The 27,540-nt window shown below is 38.3% G+C and overlaps 3 protein-coding genes and 1 long non-coding RNA gene across 6 annotated transcripts; 2 read left to right on the top strand and 2 right to left on the bottom strand.

Moving 5' to 3' along the window:
- The first annotated feature begins 3,070 nt into the window (after positions 1-3,070).
- LOC111797086 (histidinol-phosphate aminotransferase, chloroplastic) lies at positions 3,071-11,446 on the top strand. Its single transcript, XM_023679982.2, has 10 exons — positions 3,071-3,229; positions 3,316-3,549; positions 5,001-5,084; positions 5,980-6,134; positions 6,236-6,333; positions 6,494-6,602; positions 7,983-8,140; positions 8,244-8,386; positions 9,944-10,084; positions 11,130-11,446. Exons 2-10 carry the CDS (start codon positions 3,322-3,324, stop codon positions 11,259-11,261), a joined length of 1,248 nt encoding a protein of 415 aa, XP_023535750.1. The 5' UTR covers positions 3,071-3,229; positions 3,316-3,321; the 3' UTR covers positions 11,262-11,446.
- On the bottom strand, positions 10,207-11,131 carry LOC111797087 (uncharacterized). Its single transcript, XR_002815474.2, has 2 exons — positions 10,498-11,131; positions 10,207-10,413 (listed from the first exon to the last, which is right to left on the bottom strand). It is a non-coding gene; the product is annotated as an uncharacterized LOC111797087 (long non-coding RNA).
- Positions 11,447-12,712: 1,266 nt separating the features above from the next.
- On the bottom strand, positions 12,713-16,246 carry LOC111797088 (ubiquitin-conjugating enzyme E2 28). Of its 2 annotated transcripts, XM_023679984.2 has the most exons (6): positions 16,070-16,246; positions 15,897-15,947; positions 15,068-15,185; positions 13,650-13,777; positions 13,111-13,215; positions 12,713-13,030 (listed from the first exon to the last, which is right to left on the bottom strand). In XM_023679984.2, exons 3-6 carry the CDS (start codon positions 15,135-15,137, stop codon positions 12,887-12,889), a joined length of 447 nt encoding a protein of 148 aa, XP_023535752.1. In that variant the 5' UTR covers positions 15,138-15,185; positions 15,897-15,947; positions 16,070-16,246; the 3' UTR covers positions 12,713-12,886. The 2 variants fall into 2 exon arrangements, with proteins under 2 accessions (XP_023535752.1, XP_023535751.1); XM_023679983.2 differs by lacking the exon at positions 15,897-15,947 and having other exon boundaries at positions 16,070-16,245.
- Positions 16,247-21,810: 5,564 nt separating this feature from the next.
- Positions 21,811-26,455, top strand: LOC111797089 (eukaryotic translation initiation factor 3 subunit B). Of its 2 annotated transcripts, none has more exons than XM_023679986.2 (12): positions 21,811-22,002; positions 22,091-22,250; positions 22,421-22,658; positions 23,412-23,558; positions 23,774-23,902; positions 24,076-24,204; positions 24,291-24,374; positions 24,464-24,588; positions 24,701-24,899; positions 24,983-25,515; positions 25,624-25,732; positions 25,907-26,455. In XM_023679986.2, exons 2-12 carry the CDS (start codon positions 22,129-22,131, stop codon positions 26,249-26,251), a joined length of 2,160 nt encoding a protein of 719 aa, XP_023535754.1. In that variant the 5' UTR covers positions 21,811-22,002; positions 22,091-22,128; the 3' UTR covers positions 26,252-26,455. The 2 variants fall into 2 exon arrangements, with proteins under 2 accessions (XP_023535754.1, XP_023535753.1); XM_023679985.2 differs by having other exon boundaries at positions 22,086-22,250.
- Positions 26,456-27,540: the final 1,085 nt, after the last annotated feature.

The following is a 27,540-nucleotide window of genomic DNA, read 5'->3' as shown; positions in this document are numbered from 1 at the left end:
ACACGACCCACACGTGTGAGCATGGATTCCCAGGTGGTTTACATCCCCTGGACCCATCATAGTCGGGCTAGCTCTCCGTAGCCAACGTCCGGAGGTTAGCAGACCCTCGAGTGTCATGCGAGGCATGATAATGATCATCATCATAATGTATGCGTCCGTACTCAACATCATAAATGAGGAATTACCCCATGTATATGTACACACAAAATGCATGAGAACCCTATAGTTTTCATCTTTACATCATCTTTATGACACAAACCCTATACACCGTTCACATATTACTCTAAGTAGCAATCATGCATTAACCTTCATACGTTCATCATCATTAACAATAACTAGGGTTGTGTCTTAAAAAAATCATTGTCATAATGCATCATGGTATTTAATACATGCACATCATTTTAATATGAAATAACATCATATTAAGACATTTAATCATCATACATCTTACATCGTCATGTTATTATACATCATCATCATCATATCGTCATCATATAACGTCGTCGTATAACATCATATAGCATTATCATATAATACAATCACATCCTCATATATCATAGTCTTATCATCATATAATATAGTCACATCATCATATAATATAAAGTATAAATGACACGTGCACGAGTACATTGAATTCTGCATAAGAGCATTAGTTATGATGATGGTAGCGACTGATATGGTAGGTCTCACTCATGATGGTGTGTGCTTGCATGTGCTTGCATTTAACCCAGATAGGGGGTTGCTTCTTCAAATACTCAAGTCATGTGCTACTATTATTTTTTCAGGTAAGGCAAGGGTCCCATGTGCGGCTGATGATGGCATCGCAACCTAGTATAGTGCATTTTCATTTTATTTTATTTTCAATTTTCATTTTATTTTATTTAAGGGTCTTAGAGAAGACGTGTAAGACCAAGGTCGTGTTTTATTATAAAGTTTTCAATGAAATATTTCCGCATAGAATGCCTATGATATGTAGACAGTAACAACTTTAGGTTAAATAGAAAATCTAGGGTCGTTACATTAACGTTTATTTCTGAAATTTAATTCTACCTAAGGAGTCCCACGATCATAAATTAGAATTCTATTATAGTAATTGACTCACCTAGTTCTACATAAAATAATTTAAACTTACTCCAAATAATTTAAACTGGCTAAATCTAATTTTGCATAAAATAATTTAAACTCAGTAAAATAGTCATGTTAACCAATTTAAACTAGCTAAAAGTTAGTCATACAAACCTTAAATACTTCAGAAGAGTTGAAACTAGTATGAAAGGGTCGGGTCTAAGTGTATCAGACCCAAGTTGAATCAGCCAAAATGTCGGTCTAAAGCCATCAGAAAATGTATTCTTCAACTGGTTTCGAATTGCACAATGAGATGAAAGGAAGATCAAGTGACCTCCATTTTATAACCGAGTCCATCCCCACTTTCTCAACCAAAACTAGGTGGGACAACTTTCATTTTATTTTCTAATTTTGAGTTATTACAATTTAATTTTGTTTAATTCTAAATAAAATCGTGACCAAGATCGAGAGTAAAGAAAATTTATTTCTAAACTAGTTAGTTGTCACGATCCATTTTCGAGGTTTTAGATCTGAAACCATGACAAAGAAGACGATGACAAAAGTAAATAAAATAAAAGTGAAATAAAAATAAAATATGAAAATCTCATAAAAGTTAATTCGAAATAAAGATAGACAATCAACACTACAATGACGATGTTGTTCAAATTATTACAATGAGAGAAGTGTGTTTGGGATACAATTACAAATTCAATTACAAATGACTCAAAATGTAAAAACATATTGACGCTCTAGAACGACCCCCTTTTGTGACCGCATAGCTCTCGAACGCTCCTCTACTTCGACCGTTAGCCCGCAGTCACTTGAAAAAGAAAGAAGAAAAGGGTGAGTATAAAAATATTCATTAAGCAACCTGTTTGTAGACTCTCATCACATCCTTAACCTAGTAGGTATCCACGAGCTTTACTTTGGGCTTTAGAAAGTTCAGGTCAGTCTTTACTATTATTTAAGTATTTGGGGTGCCTCAAAATTTTGAGCGGTTCGTTGCTCATGGACCCACGCTGGCTGTAGAAGGTGGTTCACCTTTTTTTTTTTTTTTTTGGCATTGTGGGTCTACCTAACGACAAATCGCAAACTACTCTCCAGTTTTTTTTAACTTGGGTAGCTTACTTTGCCTATGTAGTGTGAATCAATGTCTGGGTCGATGTGCTACCTCATAAAACTCTCTCTAGGACCATTAGTCACCTATGTAGTGTGAATCAATGTCTGGGTCAATGTCTGGGTCGATGTGCTGCCTCATCAATGTCTGGTGTGTGCTAACCTGCTCATCAACCATGGGAGGTTAGCTGGTGAACCTTTCCCATAGGACCATTAGTCACCTAAGATCGGGGGAGCAACCCTCTATGCTTGCTAGTTATACCATAATTACCAGTGTGATCCCACACCCTCTTTCAGGATGGATATACATTACACGCGAGATTTCACGCCCTCTCTCAAGAAAAATCTGCATTACCCACGTGATCTCATGCCTTTTCTCTGGACAAATTTTTGTGCGGAACAATCCAACTGAACTATCAAGTCTAACAACCTTAATCGGCCCTATGCCTGACTTGACGATATGAGTACCAAAGTAGAACTCAACAGTACAAGTATTAGAATGGAAAGAGTAGCAAAGACTTTGATGGCACAATCAAACTGGGTTGCTTGAAGGGGGAAAAATGCGAGAGGATTCGAGAGGAGAAAATCTATGATGCTAGTGAGATCAAGCTTCAAACTGCGACTATAGCAGGCAATGTCGAAATAGCAACTTAAGACCCATCCTCACTAGAGTTTGCTTTGTTCTCGAGATCACGACTTATTTTAACCGCAAACCGATGACACGAAAATTTTTAGTTCATGACTTCGTTTTTAGTCATTTACTTATATATCCATGATTGGTGAATAATGGGGGCGTTGGGTCCCACCGTTGTCTCCTCCATTTATTTCATATCCAATTTGATTTTTTTTTTTTTTTAATATAGTATTTTAAATATGTAAAAGACCACTTTATTGATCAAATTGACCAAATTAAGAATCTAATCAAATCCTATTCCAAATATCCCTTTCCTCTGCTTAGTGGTTTAGGGTTAATCTTTCTACTCCGTTTTTGAGCTCATTGTACCACTTTGTATTGTTCATCATCATTTCATATCCATTCGGACAACGGGTAATCGCTCTTTGACACTCACTCATCCTATCGTTCGCTAACCATCATGAGTCAATTTCATTGGTTATTGATCATGTTTCTTGCAGAGATTGATGGGTGTGATCGATTTTTCAAACCCTTGCACCCGTATCCTTCCTGCAGCTGAGGCATCGCGTCGACCCAATTGCTCAGTTGCTGGGCGAAGGAAGTGGGCTGTTGCTATGACATCTCAAATTCCAGTAGAACAGGTTCATGTGAGTCAACAAAGGTTGGCTGGTGATTCTTTTATCCGACCCCATTTGAGGAAATTGTCGCCTTATCAGCCCATTCTTCCTTTTGAGGTATAATTTGTTGACCTTTGCTCTGTTGTTCCCATTTCAAGCTGGTTTGTTTGTTTGCATTATTGTGTTGGTGATAACACCTCGGGTTGATCTGGCAATGGGGCATTTGACTGATGTGAAAAGAATTAAAAGCGGCAGTGATTCGAACCCTGTGGTGTGTACATGCTTAGGTTTGAATCCTTTAGTTTATTGACTTGTGTCAGAAATTGTTTGTGATTTTAGTTGAGGAATGTATAATTTGGCCTAGACACTCTAGGATATCCCACATCGGTTGGGGAGGAGAACGGAGTATTCTTTATAAAGCTGTGGAAACCTCTCCCTAGCAGACGCGTTTTAAAAACCTAGAGGGCAAGCCCGAAAGGGCTTTTCCAAAGAGGAAAATATCTGCTAGCGGTGGGTTTGGGCCGTTACAAATGGTATTAGAGTCAGACACTGGATGATGAGCCAGCGAGGAGGCTAAGCCTCGAAGGGGGTGGACACGAGGCGGTGTGCTAGCAAGGATGCTGAGCCTCGAAGGGGGTGGATTAAGAAGAGGAGGGGGGGGGGGGGGGGGTCCCTCATCGATTGGAGAAGGGAACGAGTGCCAGCAAGGATGTTGGACCCCGAAGGAGGGTGGATTGTGAGATCCCACATCGGTTGGGGAGGAGAACGAAACATTCTTTATAAGGGTGTGGAAACCTCTCCCTAGCAGGCACGTTTTAAAAGCCTTGAGGGGAAGCTCGAAAGGGAAAGCCCAAAGAGGACAATATCTGCTAGTGGTGGGCTTGAGCTGTTACAATTAGAGCCAAACACCGGGCGATGTGCCAACGAGGAGGCTAAGCCCCAAAGGGGGTGGACACGAGGCGGTGTGCCAGAAAGGACACGGCCCCGAAGGAGGGGTGGATTGGGGTGGTCCCACATCGATTGGAGAAGGGAACGAGTGCCAGCGAGGACGCTGGACCTCAAATGAGAGTGTATTGTGAGATCCCACATCGGTTGGAGAGGAGAGCGAAACATTCTTTATAAGGGTGTGAAAACCTCTCCCGCAGACGCGTTTTAAAAACCTTGAGGGAAAACCCGAAAGAGAAAGCCCAAGAAGGACAATATTGAATAGCGGTGGAAGCTCTTTGTTTTCTTTCTTTTGAGAAACAGATCCCCACAAAAAGATATTCATAAAACTTCTAATGGTTTTATACTACAACTGGTTGATATATTATAAGCGTTCTAAGTGGTTTTATATATTTTTCTTGCCTGCTTCAAGGATTTTGTTATCTCTTCATGGTTTTTAAATCACATTGTGAAGTAACCTATCAGTAAATTCAGCTTTGAACTCGCTTGCACCAATAAGAACTTGATGTTCTTTAGATAGATTGAGGGGTTTACTCCCACAATATCATGAATATCTCTATATTACAACTGATTGGCATGTTATAAGCTTTCAAGATGGTTCTTAATTTTTCTTTTTTTGGCAGGTTTTGTCAACACGTCTTGGAAGGAAGCCCGAGGACATTATAAAATTAGATGCAAATGAAAATCCTTACGGTCCTCCCCCTGAGGTGAGATACACTTGTAAACACTTTGGTTATAGTGATTGACTACCACCTATGGATGTAGGGGAATTTCTTCTCTCCGAACCACGTAAATTTTGGATCTCTTTGTTTAATTTTTGTATGTGGGTGTGTGAGTGCGATCAATCTTGCTTCCGCTTCCGCTACAACAATTGGGTATCAGTACAATTTGGTTGTGTCTAATCACTTGTAGATGTAGGAGAATTTCTCCTCTCCGAACCATGTAAATCTTTGGGTCTCTCTGTTTAATTTCTGTATGTGGGTGTGTGAGTGCGATTGATCTTGCTTCCGCTTCCGCTACAACAATTGGGTATCAGTACAATTTGGTTGTCCAACCACCTGTGGATGTATGTGGATGTAGGGGAATTTCTTCTCTCTGAACCATGTAAATCTTTGGGTCTCTTTGTTTAATTTCTGTACGTGGTGTGTGAGTGCGATCAATCTTGCTTCCGCTTCCACTACAACAATTGGGTATCAGTACAATTTGGTTGTGTCCAACCACCTGTAGATGTAGGGGAATTTCTTCTCCGAACCATGTAAATCTTTAGGTCTCTCTTTGTTTAACTTCTGTATGTGGGTGTGTGAGTGCGATCAATCTTGCTTCCGCTTCCGTACAACAATTGGGTATTAGTACAATTTGGTTGTGGCATTTGGACACAGCAAGTGGTATTAGAGCATTTTGGTTGTGACATTCTGTTACAACAATTGGGTATCAAAGCATTTTTGTTGTGGCATCATATGACACAACAAGTGGTATCAGAGCTTTGAAGGTTGTGACATTTCGGCACTAACATTCCCTCCCGTTTGTTGATATTAAATACAAAGAATCTTGGTTTACTGAATTTGTTTTGCATTACATTGGACTATTTTGAGTTGTTTGTAGGTTCTTGAAGCCTTGGGAACAATGAAATTCCCAAACATCTATCCCGATCCTGAAAGTCGTCGATTGCGAGCAGCGCTCGCCATAGATTCCGGTCTCGAATCAGATTATATTCTTGTGGGATGTGGTGCAGATGAGCTTATCGATCTGATTATGCGGTTAATACCGAATCATCTATGCCTCGTTTATGAGTATTTAACTTTGATTTCTTACTTCCAAACATGTTTTTTTTTTCATTCCCTGAAATATTTTGTTGTAGATGTGTGTTGGACCCTGGTGATAAAATTGTAGACTGCCCTCCTACCTTCACAATGTATGAATTTGATGCTGCTGTCAATGGTGCTCTTGTGATTAAAGGTATTATCATAAGTTCTTCCTTTTAAGGAGCAATCTTTAAGGTTGTCAAAGTCATGATTTATAGCTCGTAATGGTCGGTCTGTCGGTTGAATCGACTTATCTGGATATGTTGTTTTCCTCATAGTTCTTGCAATATCTGTTGCATATGGTGTTCTTGCAGTTCCAAGGAAGCCAGACTTTTCTTTGAATGTGGATCTCATAAAAGATGTTGTTGAGAAGGAAAAACCAAAGTGTATATTCCTCACGTCTCCTAATAATCCTGATGGGAGGTAATTCTTTGTTTGTATGATCTGTGATCTTGCACGTTGTTCGACCGAACTCGCGTTTCACTCAATTGAGCTACATGATTGAGAACGATAGGACAATCGTTTGAAGCTGAAGCTAGTCTAGAGAATTCAAATTTAGGAGCTAGTTTGTAACGGTTTAGGCCTATCGCTTGGAGATATTGTTCTCTTTAGACTTTCCCTTTTGGGCTTTCCCTCAAGGTTTTTAAAACGCGTTTGCAAGAGAGGTTTCCACACCCTTATAAAGGGTGTTTTGTTCTCCTCCCGAACCGACGTGGGATCTCACAATCCACCCCTTTTGGGGTCTAGCGTCCTCGCTGGCACTCGTTCCTTTCTCTAATCGATGTGGGACCCTCCGGTTCACTCCCCTTCCGGGGCCTAGGGTCCTTTTTGGCACACCGCCTCATGTCCATTGCCTTTGGGGCTCAACTTTCTTGCTAGCACATCGTCCGGTGTTTGACTCTGATACCATTTATAACAGCTCAAGCTCACCGCTAGCAGATATTGTTCTCTTTAGGCTTTCCCTTTTGGGCTTTCTCTCAAGGTTTTTAAAACACGTCGGCTAGTGAGAGGTTTCCACACCCTTATAAAGGGTGTTTTGTTCTCCTCCCAACCGATGTGGGATCTCACAATCCACCCCCGACGTCCTCGCTAGTATTTGTTCGTTTCTCTAATTGATGTGGAACCCTCCAGTTCACCTCCCTTCGAGGCTTAGGGTCCTTTCTGGCACACCGCCTCATGTCCATCCCCTTCGGGGCTCAACTTTCTTGCTAGCACATCGTCCAATATCTGGCTCTGATACCATTTATAACAGCTCAAACCCACCGCTAGCAAATATTATCCTCCTTAGACTTTCCCTCAAGGTTTTTAAAACGCGTCTGCTAGAGAGAGGTTTCCACACCCTTATAAAGAGTGTTTCGTTCTCCTCCCCAATCGATATGGGATCTCACAATCCACCCCTCGACGTCCTCGCTGATACTCGTTCCTTTCTCCAATCGATATAGGACCCCCACCAAATCCACCCCCTTCAATGTCCAGCGTCCTTGCTAGCACACTACCTTGTGTCTACCCCCTTAGAGTCTCAACCTCCTCACTAACACATCGCCCAGTGTCTAGCTCTGATACCAACTGTAACGACCCAACTTTTCTTTGTAACGGCCCTAACCGCAATGAGTAAGAAAAAGACGGATCATTACACATTTTCTTAATAAATTTAGCAAATTATCAACAATGAAATTAGTTGTATATTATGTGAAAAATAGACCATTTTGCTTGATTCTTAAAACATGTTAAACTTTGTATTAATTCAGAATCCTATTTATTCCATTCTCATCATCTTAAGACTTACTTCTTACTTGTTTACAGTTTAATTAATGATGAAGTTCTGTTGAAAATTCTTGAGCTCCCCATACTAGTTGTTCTAGATGAAGCATATATAGATTTTTCTTCAGTTGAATCAAAGATGCAGTGGGTGAAGAAATATGACAATCTGATTGTACTTAGAACTTTTAGCAAAAGAGCAGGTGTACCATCTTCTTCATTTTTCATGTCTTATTTTCTGGATGTATAGCTTTATTTTGAAACGTTTATGTGAGATCATCAAGATCTTTGCTTGTAAAACTGCAGGTTTAGCTGGACTTCGTGTCGGGTATGGAGCGTTTCCGTTGAGTATCATTGAATATCTCTGGCGAGCTAAGCAACCATATAATGTGTCTGTTGCTGCTGAAATTGCTGGGTGTGCAGCGTTGCAGAACCCTTCCTACTTAGAGGTTAGCTTTCTCAATTAATGCTTGTTGGATGGATTCTTTTAGCTTCATTGTTACTCGGTAACCACGACGGATTGACTTAGTGATATTACATTGGTTGGGGAGGAGAACGAAGCATTCTTTATAAGGGTGTGGAAACTTTCCCCTAGCAGCGTTTTAAAAACTTTGAGGGGAAGCCCGACAAGGAAAGTCTAAAGAGGACAATATTTGCTAGTTGTGGGCTTGAGCTATTACAAATGGTATCAGAGCTAGACACCTGGCGGTGTGTCAGTGAGGACGTTGGGCCCTGAAGAGGAGTGGACTGTGAGTTCCCACATTGATTGGAGAGAGTAATGAGTGCTAGCGAGGATGTTGGAGCCTGAAGGGGAGTGAATTGTGAGATCCCACATCGGTTGGATAAGGGAATGAAGCATTTCTTTATAAGGGTGTAGAAACCTCTCCTTAGCAGACGCGTTTTGAAAACCTCGAGGACAAGCCTAAAAGGGAAAGTCCAAAGAAGACAATATCTGCTAGCGGTGGGCTTGAGCTGTTACAAATAGTATCAAAGCCAAACACCAGGCGGTTTGCCAGCGAGGACGTTGGGCTTCGAAAAGGAGTGGACTTTGAGTTCCCACATTGATTAGAGAGAGTAACGAGTGTTAGCGAGGATGTTGGGCCTGAAGGGGGGTGGATTGTGAGATCCCACATTGGTTGGATGGGGAAATGAAGCATTATTTACAAGGGTGTGAAAACATCTCCCTAGCAGACGTGTTTTAAAAACCTTGAGGGGTAGCCCGAAAGGGAAAGTCCAAAAAGGACAATATCTGCTAGCAGTGGACTTGGGCTGTTACAAATGATATCAGAGCCAAACACCAGGTAGTGTGCCAGCGAGGACGCTGGCTTCGAAGAGGAGTGGACTGTGAGTTCCCACATCGATTAGAGAGAGGAACGAGTGTTAGTGAGGATGTTGGGCCCGGAGATGAGTGGATTGTGAGATCCCCCATCGGTTGGATAGGGGAATGAAGCATTCTTTATAAGGATGTGAAAAACTTCCCCTAGCAGACGCGTTTTAAAAACCTTGAGGGGAAACCCGAAAGAGAAAGCCCAAAAGGACAATATCGGCTAGTGGTGGGCTTGGACTGTTACAAATGGTATCAGAGTCAGACACTGGGCGGTGTGCCAGCGAGGACGTTGGACCTCGAAGAGGGGTGTGGACTATGAGTTCCCACATCAATTGTAGAGAGAAACGAGTGCTAGCAAGGACGTTGGGCTCTGAAGGAGAGTGGATTGTGAGATCCCACATCGGTTGGGAAGGAGAACGAAACATTCTTTATAAGGACGTGGAAAGCTCTCCTTAGCAGACGCGTTTTAAAAACCTTAAGGGGAAGCCCGAAAAGGAAAGCCCAAAAAAGACAACATCTGCTAGCGGTGGAGGACTTGGGCTGTTACAGAAGTTATCACGTTAGGTTAGATGAGATTCACGAAAATGAACGTGGATACTCACAGTATTAAAACAAAAACGATAAATTAATCGTGAACAAGCTCGATCCATGTCTAATACGAGCTTTCTATGTCTTGCAGAAGGTAAAAAATGATTTGGTACAAGAACGTGAGAGGCTGTTTAATCTTCTAAAGGATGTGCCATTTTTAAATCCATATCCAAGTCACTCTAATTTCATCCTTTGCGAGGTGACTTCAGGAAAGGATGCAAAGAAATTGAAGGTATGACTTTCTACCCTCTTCATTCTTTTTATAAAGATCACCATCCACTAGGGGACGTAAAATATTTTTCGCACACGTACCGATCGGATAATTTAAAATACATGAAAACGTGCTAAAGATAATTTTCAAAATCGTGCTCGGGGTACCCTTTTCTAAATAATTTAAGATAAGAAAATGACATGAGCGGTGTTCTAACAAAACCTAAAGTAATAGAATCAGGTCAATGTGGAAACGTCTTAAATAGTAAATTAAAACATAAAACTCTGAGTTATCCCATGACCGTCCTTTCTACCTTGCTCGTCACTCCCATGCTATAACGTTGCCCTTACCTGAAAAATCATTTAAAAAAGAGGGTGAGTATTAAAATACTGAGTAAGGTTCTCACTTCTTAGTGACCATTAGTGGTTGCTTACCGATATACACAGTGTCATCCTTGCTACTAAAGTAATTTTCAACAATCACTCCTTAGTGACCATTGGTGGTTGGTTACCGATACACACAGCGTATAACCCTTGCCACAAAAATAATTTTCAGCCATCACCCGTCTAACCAATAGTGGTTGGTTACCCGAAACACATAGTATGCAACCCTCTACATTTATTTAATTCAAAAAATCATAACATGTACATACGTAATCCCAAAAAAAAATATTTTCATGATCAATAGGATTGGTGACAAACAACGAGCATCCATATAATAATCTGTACAACAGCATGCACATCCAACCGTGTTTAAAAAAAACAAAATGGTTTAGTTTCAATAGAAAAGTCCCTTACCTGAAAACTTCGCTTTAGAAATTCCGATATATGGGCCTAAGTGTCCTAGGCTCTAACCTACATTCAAACATCTTACAAATCAATCTAAATTTCCACGACATAATGATCTAAACATAGCGAGGCTTTAATATTTACCGTCCTCTTGGGTAAAGGTTGGGTCCTATTCCGTCTTTCTTCAAGAGTATTGAACTTTGTTGGTTGTAGTATCGAACCTCCAACTTGTGGACCGATTACTACTTTCTGAAAATGACTGCAAAATTTTGATGCAGGAGGACCTAGCAAAAATGGGGGTGATGATTCGGCACTACGATAAGAAAGAGTTAAAAGGCTATGTTCGTGTTACCGCCGGGAAGCCCGAACACACCGATGCTTTGATGGACTGCCTTCGACGTTTATCGTAATTGGTCCCATATTTTGGGAAGCTTTAGAATCCAAAGGGATTTAAGGTTAACCTTACTTTGATTAAATTAACATTGATCATGTTGGTTTTTCTATTTGTAATCATTGAAGGAAAACCAGAACATGGGACATTGTTTCATGGGATTTACAAATGTTTGATCACACAGCCGATTTTGTCTTTCCCTCACTAAGGCTTCTAAATGATCTTTTATCTCTTGAAATGTTCTAAGGCCTCGGTTTTGGGATTGATATTGTGAGATCCCACATCATAAACATAGCTCATATATTTGTGTAGGTAGACTATTTCGCAAAAAAATAAATTAAACCACCAAAAAGGAAGGTCAAAGGTGAACCTTGTTGGTATAGATAATAATTTTCGATTTTTTAAACTCTTTCTTAGTTATTTTATTCTTAGGAACACGCATTGATGTGGTCTCAGTTCATTCATGTACTTCTCATGTATTCGAGTGTCACATGTTCATTAACTTCTGCCTTGATTCATCTCCAAACCATGTCTTACTAGAGGAGGTAACGCTTTGATACCATGTTCATTAACTTCTGCCTTGATTCATCTCCAAACCATGTCTTACTAGAGGAGGTAACGCTTTGATACCATTAGTAACAACTCATGTCCAACATTCTAAATCCATATTCGAGTCTTGGACATGGGTTACTACATGTGAAACATTGCCACATAACTCTCCAGACTCGAGGAAAAAATGAATCGTACACAAACATGAGATCCCTTGAGTAGAAAACATCAATTTTATCAATTTTAGTTCTAATAAATTTTGCTTCAAATAGGTTTAATTCTATAAATTAAAACTACAAGAATTATGGGTACTCCCAAAATGTAACAACATCATGAATCCTCAACAAAATGAACTCATCTCGAATCAATATTAAGAACCGTTTTCATTTACCAGGCAGGAAATCCAGGCAACGACGTTTGAATAACGTTTGATGGTGCCTGAACGCGAAGACGTACGACACCTACTAAAGACAACATTATCCTCCATTGACTAAAAGTTTTTGTCGACCTCAATTTGATAAGCCAACAACCTTATAAATCAACCATACTTAGGATAGAGATATTAAGTCTTATAACTTGTTTATTACAATCATGTATACAAAATTTGATTTTATAATACTTGGAACTCTATTTTCATATTAGGTTGGTCGAGTTAACCAAACCCGGATGGGATGGTTTAAGTTGAGTAGTCTTGTTTTCATTTGATTTGCATTAAATGACATAAACATGCATATGATAACAATAACAAGCACGGGTCTAAAATTTTGGAAAAGCCATGAGACATAGCCAGAGCCACCCACCTCAATCAACCCTATAGAATTGAAATTATTTAAATTTTCAACCAAACTCAAATCCATAGCATAGCATAGCATAGCAGAAGATGATCATCACGCAAGAACAGTGAAAAGAGAGAGTTTCAGATATAAAAGCAAGCTGATATGGAAATATTATGAAACAAAGGCATTGCAATGTTAATGTTCACTAAGTTTCAGCATAATATATATAAAAGCCTTTGCATTCAAAATCCAGAAAGGTGTCTGTCTATCCAGAAAACAGAAGGATGATGAGAACCTGGAAGCTGTGCGTTTGTTTAGTTTAGCCCATCGCATATTTCTGGGTCCAAGTTCGGGCGTTATGCTCGTACTTGGCTCTGTCGGTTTTGTACATGTGAGCTATCTCAGGCACCAGAGGATCGTCTGGATTCGGGTCTGTAAGAAGTGAGCATATGGACAACAACACCTGCACATAATTCTCTATACCTTCACTACAACAACTTATTGAAAGTTGGACAAATGTAGAAGAAGCAAGGTAGTTGGTACCTTGGAAACTGTAAGAGCAGGGCTCCATTGCTCTTTCAAAATGTCAAGGCAGATACTTCCATTGTTGTTGATGTTCGGGTGATACACTTTGGTTTTAAACGAAACCTGCTCAAAACACAATATATCTCTCATTACTATCATATGGACGTTTCTTCGTGAGATTTGATTCACTTTTTCACAAGGTTACAAAGAAAGAAATTCTGATTCGGAGATGAATAACATATCTTGGTCAACGAGTAACTTTCTGTAAGGTTGTCAGTTGCGATACGAGAATTGTGTATAAATGAGCCAGATCCTCATAGATAACAATGTAATAATGTACAGAGCCAGAAACAAATTTTGAAGTACTTGAGGATAATAAAAGTAGTTTCTATCCATTGGTGTCAAGAACATGTTTCTTTTTTTCCAGGTATCAGTATCAATGGAATAAAAATATCAATAAAAACTTGTTATTTTGATGGCATAAACCAAGAGCTATTGCACAGAATCACGAACACGTTCCCATATAAAAGCAGAGTGCCCAAGAAAGGTATCGATACCTTAGGTGGCTTAAAGGGATAATCTGGTGGAAAGTGAATGTTCACTGAAAATATACCCCCAGAATAAGGACTGTCTGCTGGACCCATAATTGTTGCTTGCCAGTGAAACATGTCTTGACCAACAGGACCTGTAAATAATGTTTATCAAATGAAAATGCTCAATGGAGAACGATGGGAATGAAGTGTCTCATAAGTTACGGATTTAGATGAGCCATTGTATTAAGTCAAAAAACTCAGTTATGCTCGAATATCAATTTCCCAAGAAACCCCATCCGTAAAATACAATCCTATATTACAATATCTATGAACCCACATCACCTTCCAATATCAGAACCGTGTAAAAATCCGGCATAAGTCCACGAAGGTAATCAAAAGTACTTGCCAAACATAGGCCAAGCTATTATCCATATATAAATTGGCATTACTACTAATCATGGTCCAATAAAAAAGCCTAGAAAACACCTAAGATTAATATCCAGCAACATCTTATAGAAATATGAAACTATTGTGTTAACATCATGAAGAAATCTTCTCATTGGAAATACAAGGCTGTATTTTAATAGGCCAAATTAATAAAAATCCCCCTGAACTTTGCACTTTATCTCAAAAATATCCTTTTGACTTCTAAAAGTTTCAATAATACCCTTAAAATTTCAAAAAAAAAATCTCAATAATACTGAAAAGGTTTTAAAAATGCCCTTAAACTTTCAAAATAGTTTAAAAAGATATCCTTACCGTTAGTTTTGAACAGAAACCGTTAATACTTTGTTACAAAATTACCCCTAAACTTTCTAGAGTGTTTAAAAAATACCCCTGAACTTTCTAAAGTTTCATTAATACTCTTCTTTAAAAACTTAGAAAATACCCTTTTGAATGTATACTAAATTTCAACACCCAAATAGACAATTTATTTTTAAGTTGGTTCTTTCCCAACTCAAGATAAATTTACAGAGATCGGCTACTTAAGAGTGTAGATAAATGATTAATAAAATTTATAACTCTTTTCTAAACCTTCATGAGTACTAATGCTACTTTGAAAGTCATGAGTATATTTGAAACGTAATACTAACAATTCTGTCTACGTATTAATCGTAAGGATATTTTTAAAAAAATTTAAAACAATTTAAGGGTATTTTTTAAGTTTTTAAAAAAGTTCTAATTGTATTAATGAAAATTTAAAAGTTAAAAAATATTTATGAAACAATTTTCAAAGTTCAAGGTACTTTTAAAAACAAAATACCGAAAGTTAAAAGAGTAATTATGGGATAAAATACAAAATTCTATTTTAATATTAAAGAGAATACCCAAAAGCATGAACAAGAGTAACAAAAAAGATAGTTTCAAATTAACTCATCATAGCTCCAAATGAAATGATTTTGAAATCAAAATTAGAAAAAGATTGGTTGTTCAATACATACCAGCACTGCAAGAAACTGGAGGGTCCTTTTGCAGATCTCTTAACTCCTTGGCAATACGTTTGGAAGCCATTGCACCTTGTAAAGCAGGGTAGAGGCCTCTGACTACTGAACAAGATGTCTTCAAAAAGAAGAAGAAAACTAAACAACGTATGATAATAACTCAAACATGAAAACATCGCAAAAACTAAAATACCAAAATAAAGAACAAAAGAAAAGGAAACGCCAAGAACATCAATTAAATAAGAGAATGATTAAATGCATGTATTGGGATGCATACGCCCTTGAAACTCTGTTGATCATTTAAGCGGCTACATGCTCACCAGTTGAAAGCATTAACACGCCATTTGTAAATAAATTATTTCATCACCATTCTTGATTACCAAAAATAACATGAGAAACAGAAGATCAAGACTTGGATATGCATAAAGTTTGATTTCAGCTAAAGAATCACAATCAGAGCAAAGAAATTATTATTATTATTATTATTATCATAGAATTTGGCTCGTCAGTACTTCTAGAAATTTGCTTTATGATGTCAGTATCATCCACTAAACAAATACTGATAACAGGATGATCAAAAGGAACTAACATATAGAAGACAGATGAAATCATCATCAAAAGAACAAAAGAGATAGACAAGCAAGCATAATCAAAAGGAGCCTCCAGCCTAGTAATTTGTACCATTGCAAGTCACAAAACATGTATTGATTGCAAAAAGACTCCAGAATAGTGATATATTATAATCTTAAGAGTTAACTCGATGATCAGGAAGCATACAACAAAAACAACGATTTGGACTAAACTCAAAATTGCTAAAGGAAAAACACACAAATTTCCAAAACTCGATGATCAGGGAGAACAAAAGAACGATCGCAAAACCCTAGAATTAAAAGCAAAAAGAGAAGAAAGCGGCATCAAAATTAGAACAAAATCAACAAAATCCATGAAGCAGAAGGTGGGGAAAACAGAGAAAAAAAGGAAGAATTGAGAGAATTTGGTTACCTTTGGGAGATGAATCCGTAGGGTTTTGAAACGCGATCGGAAGAGGAGAATCAGGGGTGTGGAAGAAGAGAAGAGAAGCGAAGCGTGTTTATATAAAGAATCTTGGCGACCCTCCAACCCTGCCTAGAGCTGTATTTCTTGCATGCACACGGTTTCCGCTTCGGAAATTGTTCAAAAAAGTTTATTCTTTTTGTTTGCTTTTATATCATTCCGTTTCATGCATCTCTCTTGGGCTCGGCTTTTAATTATGACTCCAAATTATACAATTTAATTTTTTTAATCTAAATCGAATATATATATATATATATATATATATATATATATATACACGAAGTGGTAGTTGATGTAATACCCCAAGCAGACCGGCCCTAGCCTGAGAATTCGAGCACGAAGCACTCTCGCGCTCTCGAGCGGTAAGCGGTTTAGCGGGATGAGCCGCCTTGTTTTCTGAAAGAGATCGGGGGACAGGTTCCCCCGAGCCTCTCCCAGTGGGGACGAGTCTCAATTGAGATTGAGAGAGATCCCCTCTTCTCCCGTGTTTTTTGTATTCATCTAGATCAAGCGTGTTGTTATGTGATCCTACACATTTACTTCTACAATATGTTACTTGCGAATGCGTATACCATAATATTGAACGTGCTTCATTTTTTCTATTGATTTTCGGCAGTGTGAGCCTGCATTAACCCATAGTCATGCTTAGCGGTACGTATACGAGTCAACAGAGTAGGTTCATGCACGCATGTGTAAACTGTGTGTAGAGATATATTATGCATCCTGTTGCATGTGGTTGCATTTTTCGATCTCAAACGTGGGGTCACTTACGGTTATTTTAAATACTTAGCTATGACTATCATTTGTTCAGGTAAAGGCAAGAGCCTCGGGTAAGGATGACAACATCATGGTATCATTTTTATCTATTTTTTTTCTTTTATTTCAATTATGTTTTTACCATGTTTGCAAGGTTTACGAACCGTCGTGTTTATGACTTTTGTTTTTATATGACAACAAACTTCCATAATTTTCACCATAATTGACGGACGGTAACCCTTCCAAATATGATATAATAGCTAAAAAATACAATTAAATATGAAAAACAATTAGAACCAAAGGCGGTAAAAGCCCATTCGCTCCCCTAGCTTTCGTCTCTTGGTGTCAGTGTCGGCCCAGTAGAGTACTTTCGTCGTTGGTGTTCTTTCCGATCTTAACGCATTTCACCGCTCCATCGAAAATTCCCTCTACCCCTACCGTACTCCAGTTTGGTAGTTTTCACCGCCTGTCTAGGGTTGAGTCCTCGGATTTGACAGCGGAGCCACCTACAAACCAAATAAGAAGCCCAAAGTTTCAAAAGTATAGGAATCCTTTCGAAACTTTAGACTTGTACATTTTAAAAGTCAAATAATATTATTAATATTTTATTAATGTGACGGAGGATTATTTAAGTATATTTATTAGATATAAAAATTCAAGAGATTGAAGTTCAAAATTATATTATTGGAACAGGTTCCGTGTTTCTTAGTCACTAGACACAGATTCAGTCCCACTGTAGAAGAAGAATTCTCGTTTGAAGAGACCGTTACTACTTCTTCACCGACCCTCCTTTCTTTGAACTTGGAGAATTATTCTTTTTTTTTTTTAATTGTATTAACGAGAAAATATCGGTTCCATCTAGGTTGAACTCGAGAAGTCGGAACTAAAACACTTGGAGAAGTGAATCTATGTCAACAGCCCCAAACCACCCTAAGACCTAAAAGATCACTATGGCAACCTTAAATAAAAATAAAGGTAGCCTGTAGGCCGATAGCAGCCGATTCCACGTCTGCAGAGCTTTCACATCTCTTTCCACTCTAGTATGGCACCATTGAGCTAAGCGTGAGGTAGGTTAGGACGTGTGACTAGAGAGTTTGTCTGGATTACCCTACATGATGGATTCGTCCTGCATTAGAATGTTGATCGTGCGGGTAGTTAATAGAGTTGACACGTACAAGGGGTAGCGCCCGACCTTGGGTGACTCCATGGGCTGTGGGATGGGTTTGCCAACTACCTCCCATGGATCCTAAAGAAAGTTTGTGGTCTCGTGTTAGGTCAAGTATCGATGAGAGCCTAAAAGTAGGTTGTTTATTGACTACATTTATATACTCACCCTATTCTCCCTTTTTTCAAGTGTTCATAGGTTGTCGGTCGAGGTGGAGGAACGTTCGAGAGTTGTTCGGTTACGAAGGGAGTAGTTTCAGAGTGTTAGTCCATCCTGTATAGTTGAGCTTAAGGTTAGCCTCCTCGTTACTTGAAAACCAATGGCTAACCCTAAAACTTATCTTGAGGCAGCATTTGATTACTTGAAAATCAAGAACGAACCTAGATCTATTATGGGAGCTTCCTTCTGATTACTTGAAAATCAACGGCTAACTCTAAGCGTATCATAAAACTTATAACACACCCTGATCATGATACTTGATAATATTCAAGACGCTAAAGTGAGCACATATCATATTAAACTCTTACACCCTTTAGACTTATATACATACATAAATCGTGGGGCTAACCATTAGGGGTATTTTAGTCATTTCTCTTAAGCCTTAACTTATACTCGTAACTTAGTTAGGTTCTATACTTGATCCGAACTTCCTGAAATCTTAGGTAAACCTTTATGTCCTTAAACATACGTCTTTCTTAAAATCTTGATTTACTTAAAGAGTGTTTGAACCTTGAAATGTCTTAAACGAATCTTAGGGGTATTATGGTCATTTTCCACCATAAACTTGGTTCGAGCTTCAAACATGATCCAATGGTTCTAAGACTTCATATAGTCCTTAAACATCATGAAATAATGTCTCTTATAAAGCTTCGTGATATTTATAGGTCATCTAGGTCATGAATGGAAGGTAGTTTACCATAGGGGTATTATGGTCATTTTGCATCATTACGGTTTAGTTACTTAACCTTATCCAATGACCACCAAATTTCATTATATAACCTTAATATGTAAAGTTATGCCTAACATTAAAATTTCATGAACGAGTTCATTTAGTGGGTTATTTTTTAGCATTACTTTATTTCCAAGCAAAATACACGGTTTACGTCTTTAATTAACGATTCTTTGTTTATTTCTTCCATATTCTTTTAAATATGACTGAACTTAAGGTTAATATTGAAATCCGAGTGATTCCTACAGGTATTTCTTAAGAAGAGTCCAGATTGGCTACTTATCGGTATCTGATTTATTCCAATTTTTCTTTGATAGCTTTCTTAGGGAGTTTAGTTTTTGGAACCATCAAGAATTTTATGAAAACGAGTTTGAAAATGGGTTAATTTTTAGAAAAACTGATAGGAGGTCTAAAACTAGTGAAACCCCATCATTTTCTTAACCTAATTAGCGATGTCACCCTTGCATGTATAAGTCATAATGCGAAAATTCATATCAAATAACTTTGAAATAAAGTTACCGTAGGGTTGGATGTGTGGTACTTCTTCACACACGACCCATGTACGCGCACATGGGCCCACCAGACGGGCTTGTATATGTACCCCTTGGCTTGGCTTTTTCGGACATAACGTATTACACGTCATCAGACGCCACAGAACAGAAAAGACCCGCATGATATCATGACGAACATAAATATCGAATGTATGCGGCTGTACTATCATAACATAAAGGGGAAGTATCTCGATGCACATGACATACAAACATGCATGAGGTCTCATGATTTACATTACATGACATAATACTTAAGACGTTTTTTTTTTTTTATGCATTTCATAACATACTCAATTATGCAACGTGTATGCATCGCAACATTTATCGCATGTAAGATTTACATAACATTCATAGCATTTCAACTCTTTTCATAGAAACAGTGTAACGGATTGCATGCATCCGTAGTATACATTTCATAACAATATAAGAATACATAAACAGTACATAATATAACATTTCACAGATATTATGGTGCATGCATAAGCCACAGGGCATGCACCATCATGCATCATAAAATAGGCTAACACCAACCGTAAGGTCACTTACCTCGTTGGCCTTGACCGAAGTTTATTCACGATAAGATACTCGTCTCGTTACTAGAACTCCAAAACCTAACTATTTCCTATAAAAAACCAAACATGCTTAGGGCCTATTCATAACTTAACCAAGCTAAACCTCATGTTTAATTACCAAAGTAAGCGTCTAAACTAATCTGATTTGATAATTAAGTGTCATACTGACCTCAAATGGCTAAAATAAGGTTATAAAACGCTTCAAAAGGGTAAAAAAAAAACTTAGGAATTGGTATATTATACGTATACCGAGCTGCCAAGTCAAGCCGCTAGAAAAGAAAGAGTCGAGCTGACGTACGTGTGCGAGCCGAGTCGTGTCTATGCACACTTGCGAAGCCGAAGACACGTGTTTCGTCTAGGTACGGATCGTGTATCCGCTGGGCCGACGCTCACTCGGCCAGGTACAGAAGGTCGTGGGCTGAACAGTGGGCAGATTGAGTTTTGGCCTGTGAGTTGGGTTGGGTTGTGCGGTGTAACCCGACCTGAACCGATAACTCTTCTTCCTTACTCGAAAACCACGAAACCACGAAAACCTTAAATCGTACTCCGCTGGTTTTCGACGAAATACACAGCGATTCCGACGAAACTCGACGCCCTTACGTTCGGTCCTGTCGCCATTTGGTTGCCACTCCTTGTTGCAACACACCACGACGTTAGTTCGCTCCTACCCAAGAATCCTCACTGAGAAACTAGAAGCCTCACAACGTCTCCCGGTTTCTCCCTTCAAAACTCCTATGTTTTTCTCTCACATATGCAACAATGACATTCAATGAAAAAGAAATTACTAAATAGGTATCATAGGGTTTAAGAGTAGGGAATTCAAGGAAAATAGAAAGGTTTCTATCAGAAAAATAAATCTCTCCTCAAAAATCACGTGATTTTCGACGAGATTTCATGCAACATTTGATATTATTATTATTATATTTTTTTTTCTTCAAAAACTCGTATTGTTACAACTAGGCTCGTTGTCGTCATCTTCCTTTTTAAGGAAGAAGACACGCGATGTCATGGTCGTCGTTACCTAAAAAACTGTCTCTCCAGCTCATTGTAGAGCGTTTCTCCCCTCAATTTCTTCATAAAACTTGAAGATAGAATATCAAGAAAGAGCTAAAAACTGATATCTTACATTTTCATGCAGTGTATCTTGAGTTACAACTCGTCAAAATTCGGTAAAAATCTAGTTTATCATCGAAGTAAACCCACTGAAATTTCTTCTTGATCGGTAACCCTCTAGAGTCGCATCATAGTACTATCATAGTATTATCGAGACATAATGGGTCGAGACTAATAAGTTAATATAAAAAACTAGTCTATAGTATCTCTTTCATTTATGTATCACGGTCTAACATATCATATACAAAATTGCATAGAAAGTGACAAGTAGATAACATGGTCATGTTGCAAGAGCTGTAGGAAAATGTCCGCCATCAAGTCCCATTGTTTGGGCAACATTCACCAATCAATGGTCAGTTGATGACAATTAAATATAATTTATTTTAAATTTTTTTTAGATATAAGATAAAATATTTAATTTTTTCAAAATTGTCTTATTTAATGAATATTTAAAATAATTTTCTTTTAATTTAATTTAATTGGTACGCTGAGTCAGACTTTTAATTTTCTTTTTTTAAAATTTATTTTTATTTATTATTATCAAAATTTTTTTTTTTTCTTTTAACCATTCTTTCCCAGATTCTGTTTTTTTTATCTAAACCCTATCTCTCCTTTAGCCGCTGCACCCCCGCCTTGCCGCTCGCCGTTCCTGCCCAGCACCGCCTCATCGACTGCCGCCCCACGCTGCACTCTTAGCCGTGCATCCTCCTCCATCCGGCCGTGGCCGATTAGCTGCTGTCTATAACGCTGGCATCGTTTCTACGCTTCTCATAATTGTCAGTTCTTTTCCCTCTCTCCCTCAATATATTTTCAGAAATTTTGTCTTTTTTGTTGCGAAAATGATCTTTAATTGTTGCAGTGAAGACCTGACTCTTGCCGCCGATAGAGTTAGTTAGTTCGTCATGGCGGATGTGATGCTGATTAAAGATATTGAGGAAACGGCTGATCGGCTTGGGATAGATCTCTCCCAAGTTGATCTTGATGCCATTCGTCTCCCTCCCGGCGAGGATTTCGGAATCATTAGGTCAAAGCTTTTTTAGTTTTATCGTATGATTGTGTATCTTAATTTTCATTTTCTGAGTCTCCTTAGGGCATTTGAAATATTTTCTTTGATTATAAATTTGATGGATTTATTACTTTGTCTTCTGTCTTTCCAATGGCTCATATTCTTTCATTGTCTGCAATTATGTATAGTGATGATGAAGAGGTTCTACAAGAGGAGAGTCTTGAGTTTGATTCTGGGTTTGGAAACATTATAGTTGTTGACAATCTTCCGGTTGTTCCTCCGGAGAAGTTTGAGAAGCTCGAAGGTGTTGTTCGTAAAATTTTTGGACAGATTGGAGTTATTAAGGATGATGGTCTGTGGATGCCTGTTGATCCTACTACACAAAAAACTTTAGGGTACTGCTTTATTGAGTATGGCACTCCACAGGTACTTTCTCATTTTCGCACACACCCTTTTTTGTCTCTGCTAATTTTACTCCGAAACTTCATATATTTATCGTATCGAGATATATATTAAAGAATGCCATTGAGAAACAATGTCCAATATTATAAATCCTGTTTAAGATTGAAGAAAGTCTCCTATCTTCGCTACTTTTCGTTCTTCCTGGCATTTGATGAAGTCCAATACAGCTACAGATACTTGCAGCCTCATTATACTTCTTTCTGGCTGGTACTTATCTCTAGTTTCTTTGGATGGAACTGGCAGTAGTTTCAACCACCTGCCTCTTATACCAACACCCTATATCAGATGTTGTTTGATGCTATGAATCAATGTACTCGTTTGGCCTAACTTGTTATGTCTCTTTCCTAATCTCTCATTGTCTTGGGTTACTAGTAGTATTTTGACATAACATTTAGTGGTAATATACCGTGTTAGAATGTTCTTGAAATATAAACTTCGTAGCGTTCAGTAAGTCCACTATATGATAGTGTGATATTTTGGATTTCCACTAAACATGAATTTCATACGGGAATATGTGTACCTTCATGGAATTCTGTTCCTATATGTTCTGTTTCTATCATTTTGCCTGTAGATGAATTTTTTTACTATAGATATTTGCGGTTGTGCTTCCAGGCTTTCTGTTGTGATTTTTTTGTATTTAATCTTAATTCTCTTGTGTGTACTACTGTAGTTCTGTTCCATGATCGAGCATCTCATTTAATTTCAGTGATATTGTAGGAGGCGGAGCTTGCCAAAGAGAAGACTGATGGGTACAAGCTGGATAGAGCACATATTTTCACTGTTAACATGTTTGAGGACTTTGATAGATTTATGAAAGTCCCAGATGAGTGGGCTCCTCCTGAAATCAACCCATATACTCCTGGGGTAAACTATCTGCAATGTCACTTTATTTTTCATCCCCACTACTTACTGTGATACATTATCTTGAGGAAAGGTGGGGGTTTTGTGGATTAATGTGAAGGTGTTAGCTGAACATTAAAATGTATATGGGGAAAAAGATCCATGGGAGGATATGTGATTTTACAGATCAAATTGTGCTGTCATGGAAGCATGATGCTATTTACTTTTGAACATTTCAGGAGAATCTTCAACAGTGGCTTACCGATGAAAAAGCACGGGATCAGTTTGTTATTCGTTCTGGTTCTGACACTGAGGTTTTCTGGAATGATGCTAGACATTTGAAGCCTGAGCCAGTCTACAAGCGTCCAGTGAGTATCCTTTAGTCTTTCTTGAGTGTTGACCTTATTTTTATAACTAAAGTTCCTACTCTCTCCTGGTTCGATCGTTTGGTTGATGTTGGTATACATAGTATTAATAGCACTTAGGTATCTTTGCTCTTGGGCTGTCAACCCTAGCTTAATCAAATATTTTTCTGTTACAGTTCTGGACCGAGAGTTTTGTGCAGTGGTCCTCATTGGGGACTTACCTAGCGACAATTCACCGACAGGGTGCTGCAGTTTGGGGTGGAGCAAGTACCTTTAATCGTCTGATGCGCTTTGCCCATCAACAGGTATCCTATGCTTTTTTTTTCACTCCACACCTGACGGTGCTTGCCAACGCCCGAAAGGCCTTAAGCTTTTAATATATTAAATGCAGGTTAAGTTAATTGATTTTTCTCCTGGCGAAAAATATCTGGTAACTTACAGCAGCCATGAGCCCAGCAATCCTCGTGATGCAAATGTGAGTTTTTTTCCTTCTTATTCCTAGTTTTTAATTTTAATTGAAGAACTTTACAGCTTTCCATCATTGCTGATTATATGTTCTTTCAGAGGATCGTGATCAATATTTTTGATGTGAGAACTGGAAAGGTAATGAGAGATTTCAAGGGAAGTCCTGATGATTTTTCCACTGGAGGAACTGGTGGTGTTGCCGGCTTATCTTGGCCTGTTTTTAGGTATTTATATCTTTGATGGATATGCCTTGTCTCTGTTCGTTTCTGGCTTGTCAAGTTGGTCGGAATATTTTTTTTCTTGCTGATGATATAAATGTTATTGTTGTTTTTGCAGGTGGGGTGGTGGGAAAGAAGATAAATACTTTGCCAGGATTGGGAAGAATGTGATTTCAGTCTATGAAACCGAGACTTTCTCTCTTATCGACAAAAAGTCTTTGAAGGTCGAAAATGTTATGGATTTTTGCTGGTCCCCTACAGATCCCATTATTGCACTGTTTGTTCCTGAGCTAGGTGGTGGGAACCAACCGGCTAGGGTATGTACTTCTATGCTGCATGTGTTGCTATTCTTTTGATCTGTGAATTTAAATGTTTTCAATGGGCTTCTTTCGTTTCCTAGGTGAGTCTTGTCCAAATCCCGAGCAAGGAGGAGTTGAGACAGAAAAATCTTTTCAGTGTTAGCGATTGCAAAATGTACTGGCAAAGCAATGGGGATTATCTTGCTGTCAAGGTTGATAGATATACGAAGACAAAGAAAAGCACGTACACAGGGTTCGAGCTTTTCCGCATAAAAGAGCGGGATATTCCTATTGAAGTGTTGGAGCTTGAGAATAAGAACGATAAGATCATTGCATTTGCCTGGGAGCCAAAGGGGCATAGGTTTGCAGTCATTCATGGTGACAACCCGAGGCCAGATATTAGCTTTTACTCGATGCGAAGCACTCACAACAGTGGCCGAGTGTCGAAACTTACAACTCTCAAAGGCAAGCAGGCCAATGCTCTTTTCTGGTCACCTGCTGGAAGATTCATTCTTCTAGCTGGCTTGAAAGGTTTCAATGGGCAGTTGGAGTTCTACAACGTCGATGAACTGGAGACGATGGCAACTGCAGAGCATTTCATGGCTACTGATATTGAATGGGATCCTACTGGAAGGTAATTTAGAGGGCCATCCATATTTGTACATTGTTATTAGATTGGATCAGAATGATTTCCCTTGTGGTTACGACAGCTGAGTCGGTCTCGTTGTTTGCATCTGTACAGGTACGTTGCAACTGCTGTAACTTCAGTCCACGAGATGGAAAACGGTTTCAACATATGGTCCTTCAATGGAAAGCTCCTCTATCGAATCTTGAAGGATCATTTCTTTCAGGTCACTTATCGATTATATTCTGCAAATCATATGTTTTTGTTTATGGTCCTGTGGGTTTATACTGTAATAATCGTTCATGAATTTGTATGCTTGCAAAAACTATATCGATCAAGTTTCTTTATCTTGACGAACTATTTGGAGTCGTCGTTAAATTTCTTAATTTTCAAATGGCAGTTCGCATGGCGACCAAGGCCACCATCCTTCTTGACCCCGGAGAAAGAGGAAGAGATAGCAAAGAACTTGAAGAAGTACAGTAAGAAGTACGAGGCTGAAGATCAGGACGTATCTATGCTACTGAGCGAGCAGGAGCGCGAGAAACGGAGAATGCTGAAGGAGGAGTGGGAGAAGTGGTTGAATGAATGGAAGAGATTGCACGAAGAAGAGAAGTTGTTGCGACAGAAGCTTCGGGATGGTGAAGCCAGCGATGAAGAAGAGGAATACGAAGCCAAAGAGGTCGAAGTCGAAGAGATTTTGGACGTGACGGAGGACGTTTTGTCGGATGATTTTGATCAGGAATGAGGTAGGTTGTTGACCCAAACAACCTTTTTACATGCGTGAAATTAGGTACCTTCTTCCTGCCTTAGACCTCACCAATGACTCGAAATGCAACTTGGGAATGTCCTTAAAAGTTTTTAAGTTTTGTTTTGGATGCCTTATTTGTTTGTTATGATATCATCTCACGTCAGTAACTCAGTTATATAATGTATTTTTTATTCTCTTTTAGCCATTTTTAGCTCAAAATTAAGCTCTTCAACCCCGAGCGCCCTGCATCGACACGGGATGTATTATCGTCACGGCGCTGCAACCATCGACGGGGTGTATTCTTTTGAAAAGGATTTGGGGGATAGATATCTCTTTGGTCGATATGTTCTTATGAGGTATAGTATCGAGATGTGTTTGGTTGGTGATTTGAGCATAGGAATTTATCAAAAAGTAGCAATGAAAAGTGGTAGTACTTTAAAGCACTTTTGCTCATTTTCAGCTTCTCATGGACGCCAAAGTGGAGGAATAAGACATCTATGAGAATCCAATATTCCAAATCATTCATTTCTAAAAGATTTTGAATCAGGGGGTTAAATGATTCGGGAACTCAATTAATTTGGACTATTCGAGATTGGGTTGGGTTAAATTATTTTTCGGTTTTTTTTTAAATTGAAAATTTTGGGTCGTTTGTGGGTTATATTTATTATTTTTTTTTTTTATAAATTAACTCAACCAACTGGAAAATAGGACTACAACTAAGTTAGATTATTACGAAAATTAATAACATTTAACATTTGTAATTGCAAAAATTAAAAACATTTAACACTGGTAATTGATGTGAGTGATGTTTGGTTACTTATAAATGTTTAGTCACTTGATTTATATTTGATGAAATATTTATGAGATTTTAGTTACTAACTTAATAGGATATATAAGAATTTTTTAAAATAATTAAAAAAAAAAAAAAGAATAACTTAACATCTCACTCCAATGATAAGAATTTTTTAAAATAATTTTAAAAAAAAAGAATAACGTAACATCTCACTCCAATCCAACGCATGTACACTTTTATGCATCATTTGAGTATTTACGTCTAATCTCACTCAAATATGACATGTGTTCCGAAGATCAACATGGAGTTCTATAGAGAGATGAATATTACGAGGGGAGAGAGTTTCAACTAACTTTATATGAATTGTAGTTGACAAGCCTCTTTGGTATGTTCTAACCGAAACTTTCTTTACAAGATCTTCCTATGATTCTAACACTTTTAGTTTGGTTTGTGGGAGCGTCTTGAAAGAACAAACAACCAGAATTGCTCCTAT

Source organism: Cucurbita pepo, chromosome 6, assembly GCF_057944985.1.
Source record: "Cucurbita pepo subsp. pepo isolate OVF chromosome 6, ASM5794498v1, whole genome shotgun sequence".
Lineage (NCBI taxonomy): Eukaryota > Viridiplantae > Streptophyta > Magnoliopsida > Cucurbitales > Cucurbitaceae > Cucurbita > Cucurbita pepo.
Note: the sequence above shows the minus strand (reverse complement) of the source record. Positions and strands in the feature narration are given on the sequence as shown.

Coding starts and splice junctions, on each gene's coding strand:
- LOC111797089 (XM_023679986.2), top strand. CDS start 22,129: ATGGCGGATGTGATGCTGATTAAAGATATTGAGGAAACGGCTGATCGG. Junction 22,251..22,420: donor GAGGATTTCGGAATCATTAG/GTCAAAGCTTTT, acceptor AATTATGTATAG/TGATGATGAAGAGGTTCTAC. Junction 24,205..24,290: donor TGCGCTTTGCCCATCAACAG/GTATCCTATGCT, acceptor TATTAAATGCAG/GTTAAGTTAATTGATTTTTC.
- LOC111797086 (XM_023679982.2), top strand. CDS start 3,322: ATGGGTGTGATCGATTTTTCAAACCCTTGCACCCGTATCCTTCCTGCA. Junction 6,135..6,235: donor CTTATCGATCTGATTATGCG/GTTAATACCGAA, acceptor ATTTTGTTGTAG/ATGTGTGTTGGACCCTGGTG. Junction 8,387..9,943: donor AGAACCCTTCCTACTTAGAG/GTTAGCTTTCTC, acceptor TATGTCTTGCAG/AAGGTAAAAAATGATTTGGT.
- LOC111797088 (XM_023679984.2), bottom strand. CDS start 15,137: ATGGCTTCCAAACGTATTGCCAAGGAGTTAAGAGATCTGCAAAAGGAC. Junction 13,216..13,649: donor ATCCCTTTAAGCCACCTAAG/GTATCGATACCT, acceptor TGTTTTGAGCAG/GTTTCGTTTAAAACCAAAGT. Junction 13,031..13,110: donor CTGCTCTTACAGTTTCCAAG/GTACCAACTACC, acceptor AATTATGTGCAG/GTGTTGTTGTCCATATGCTC.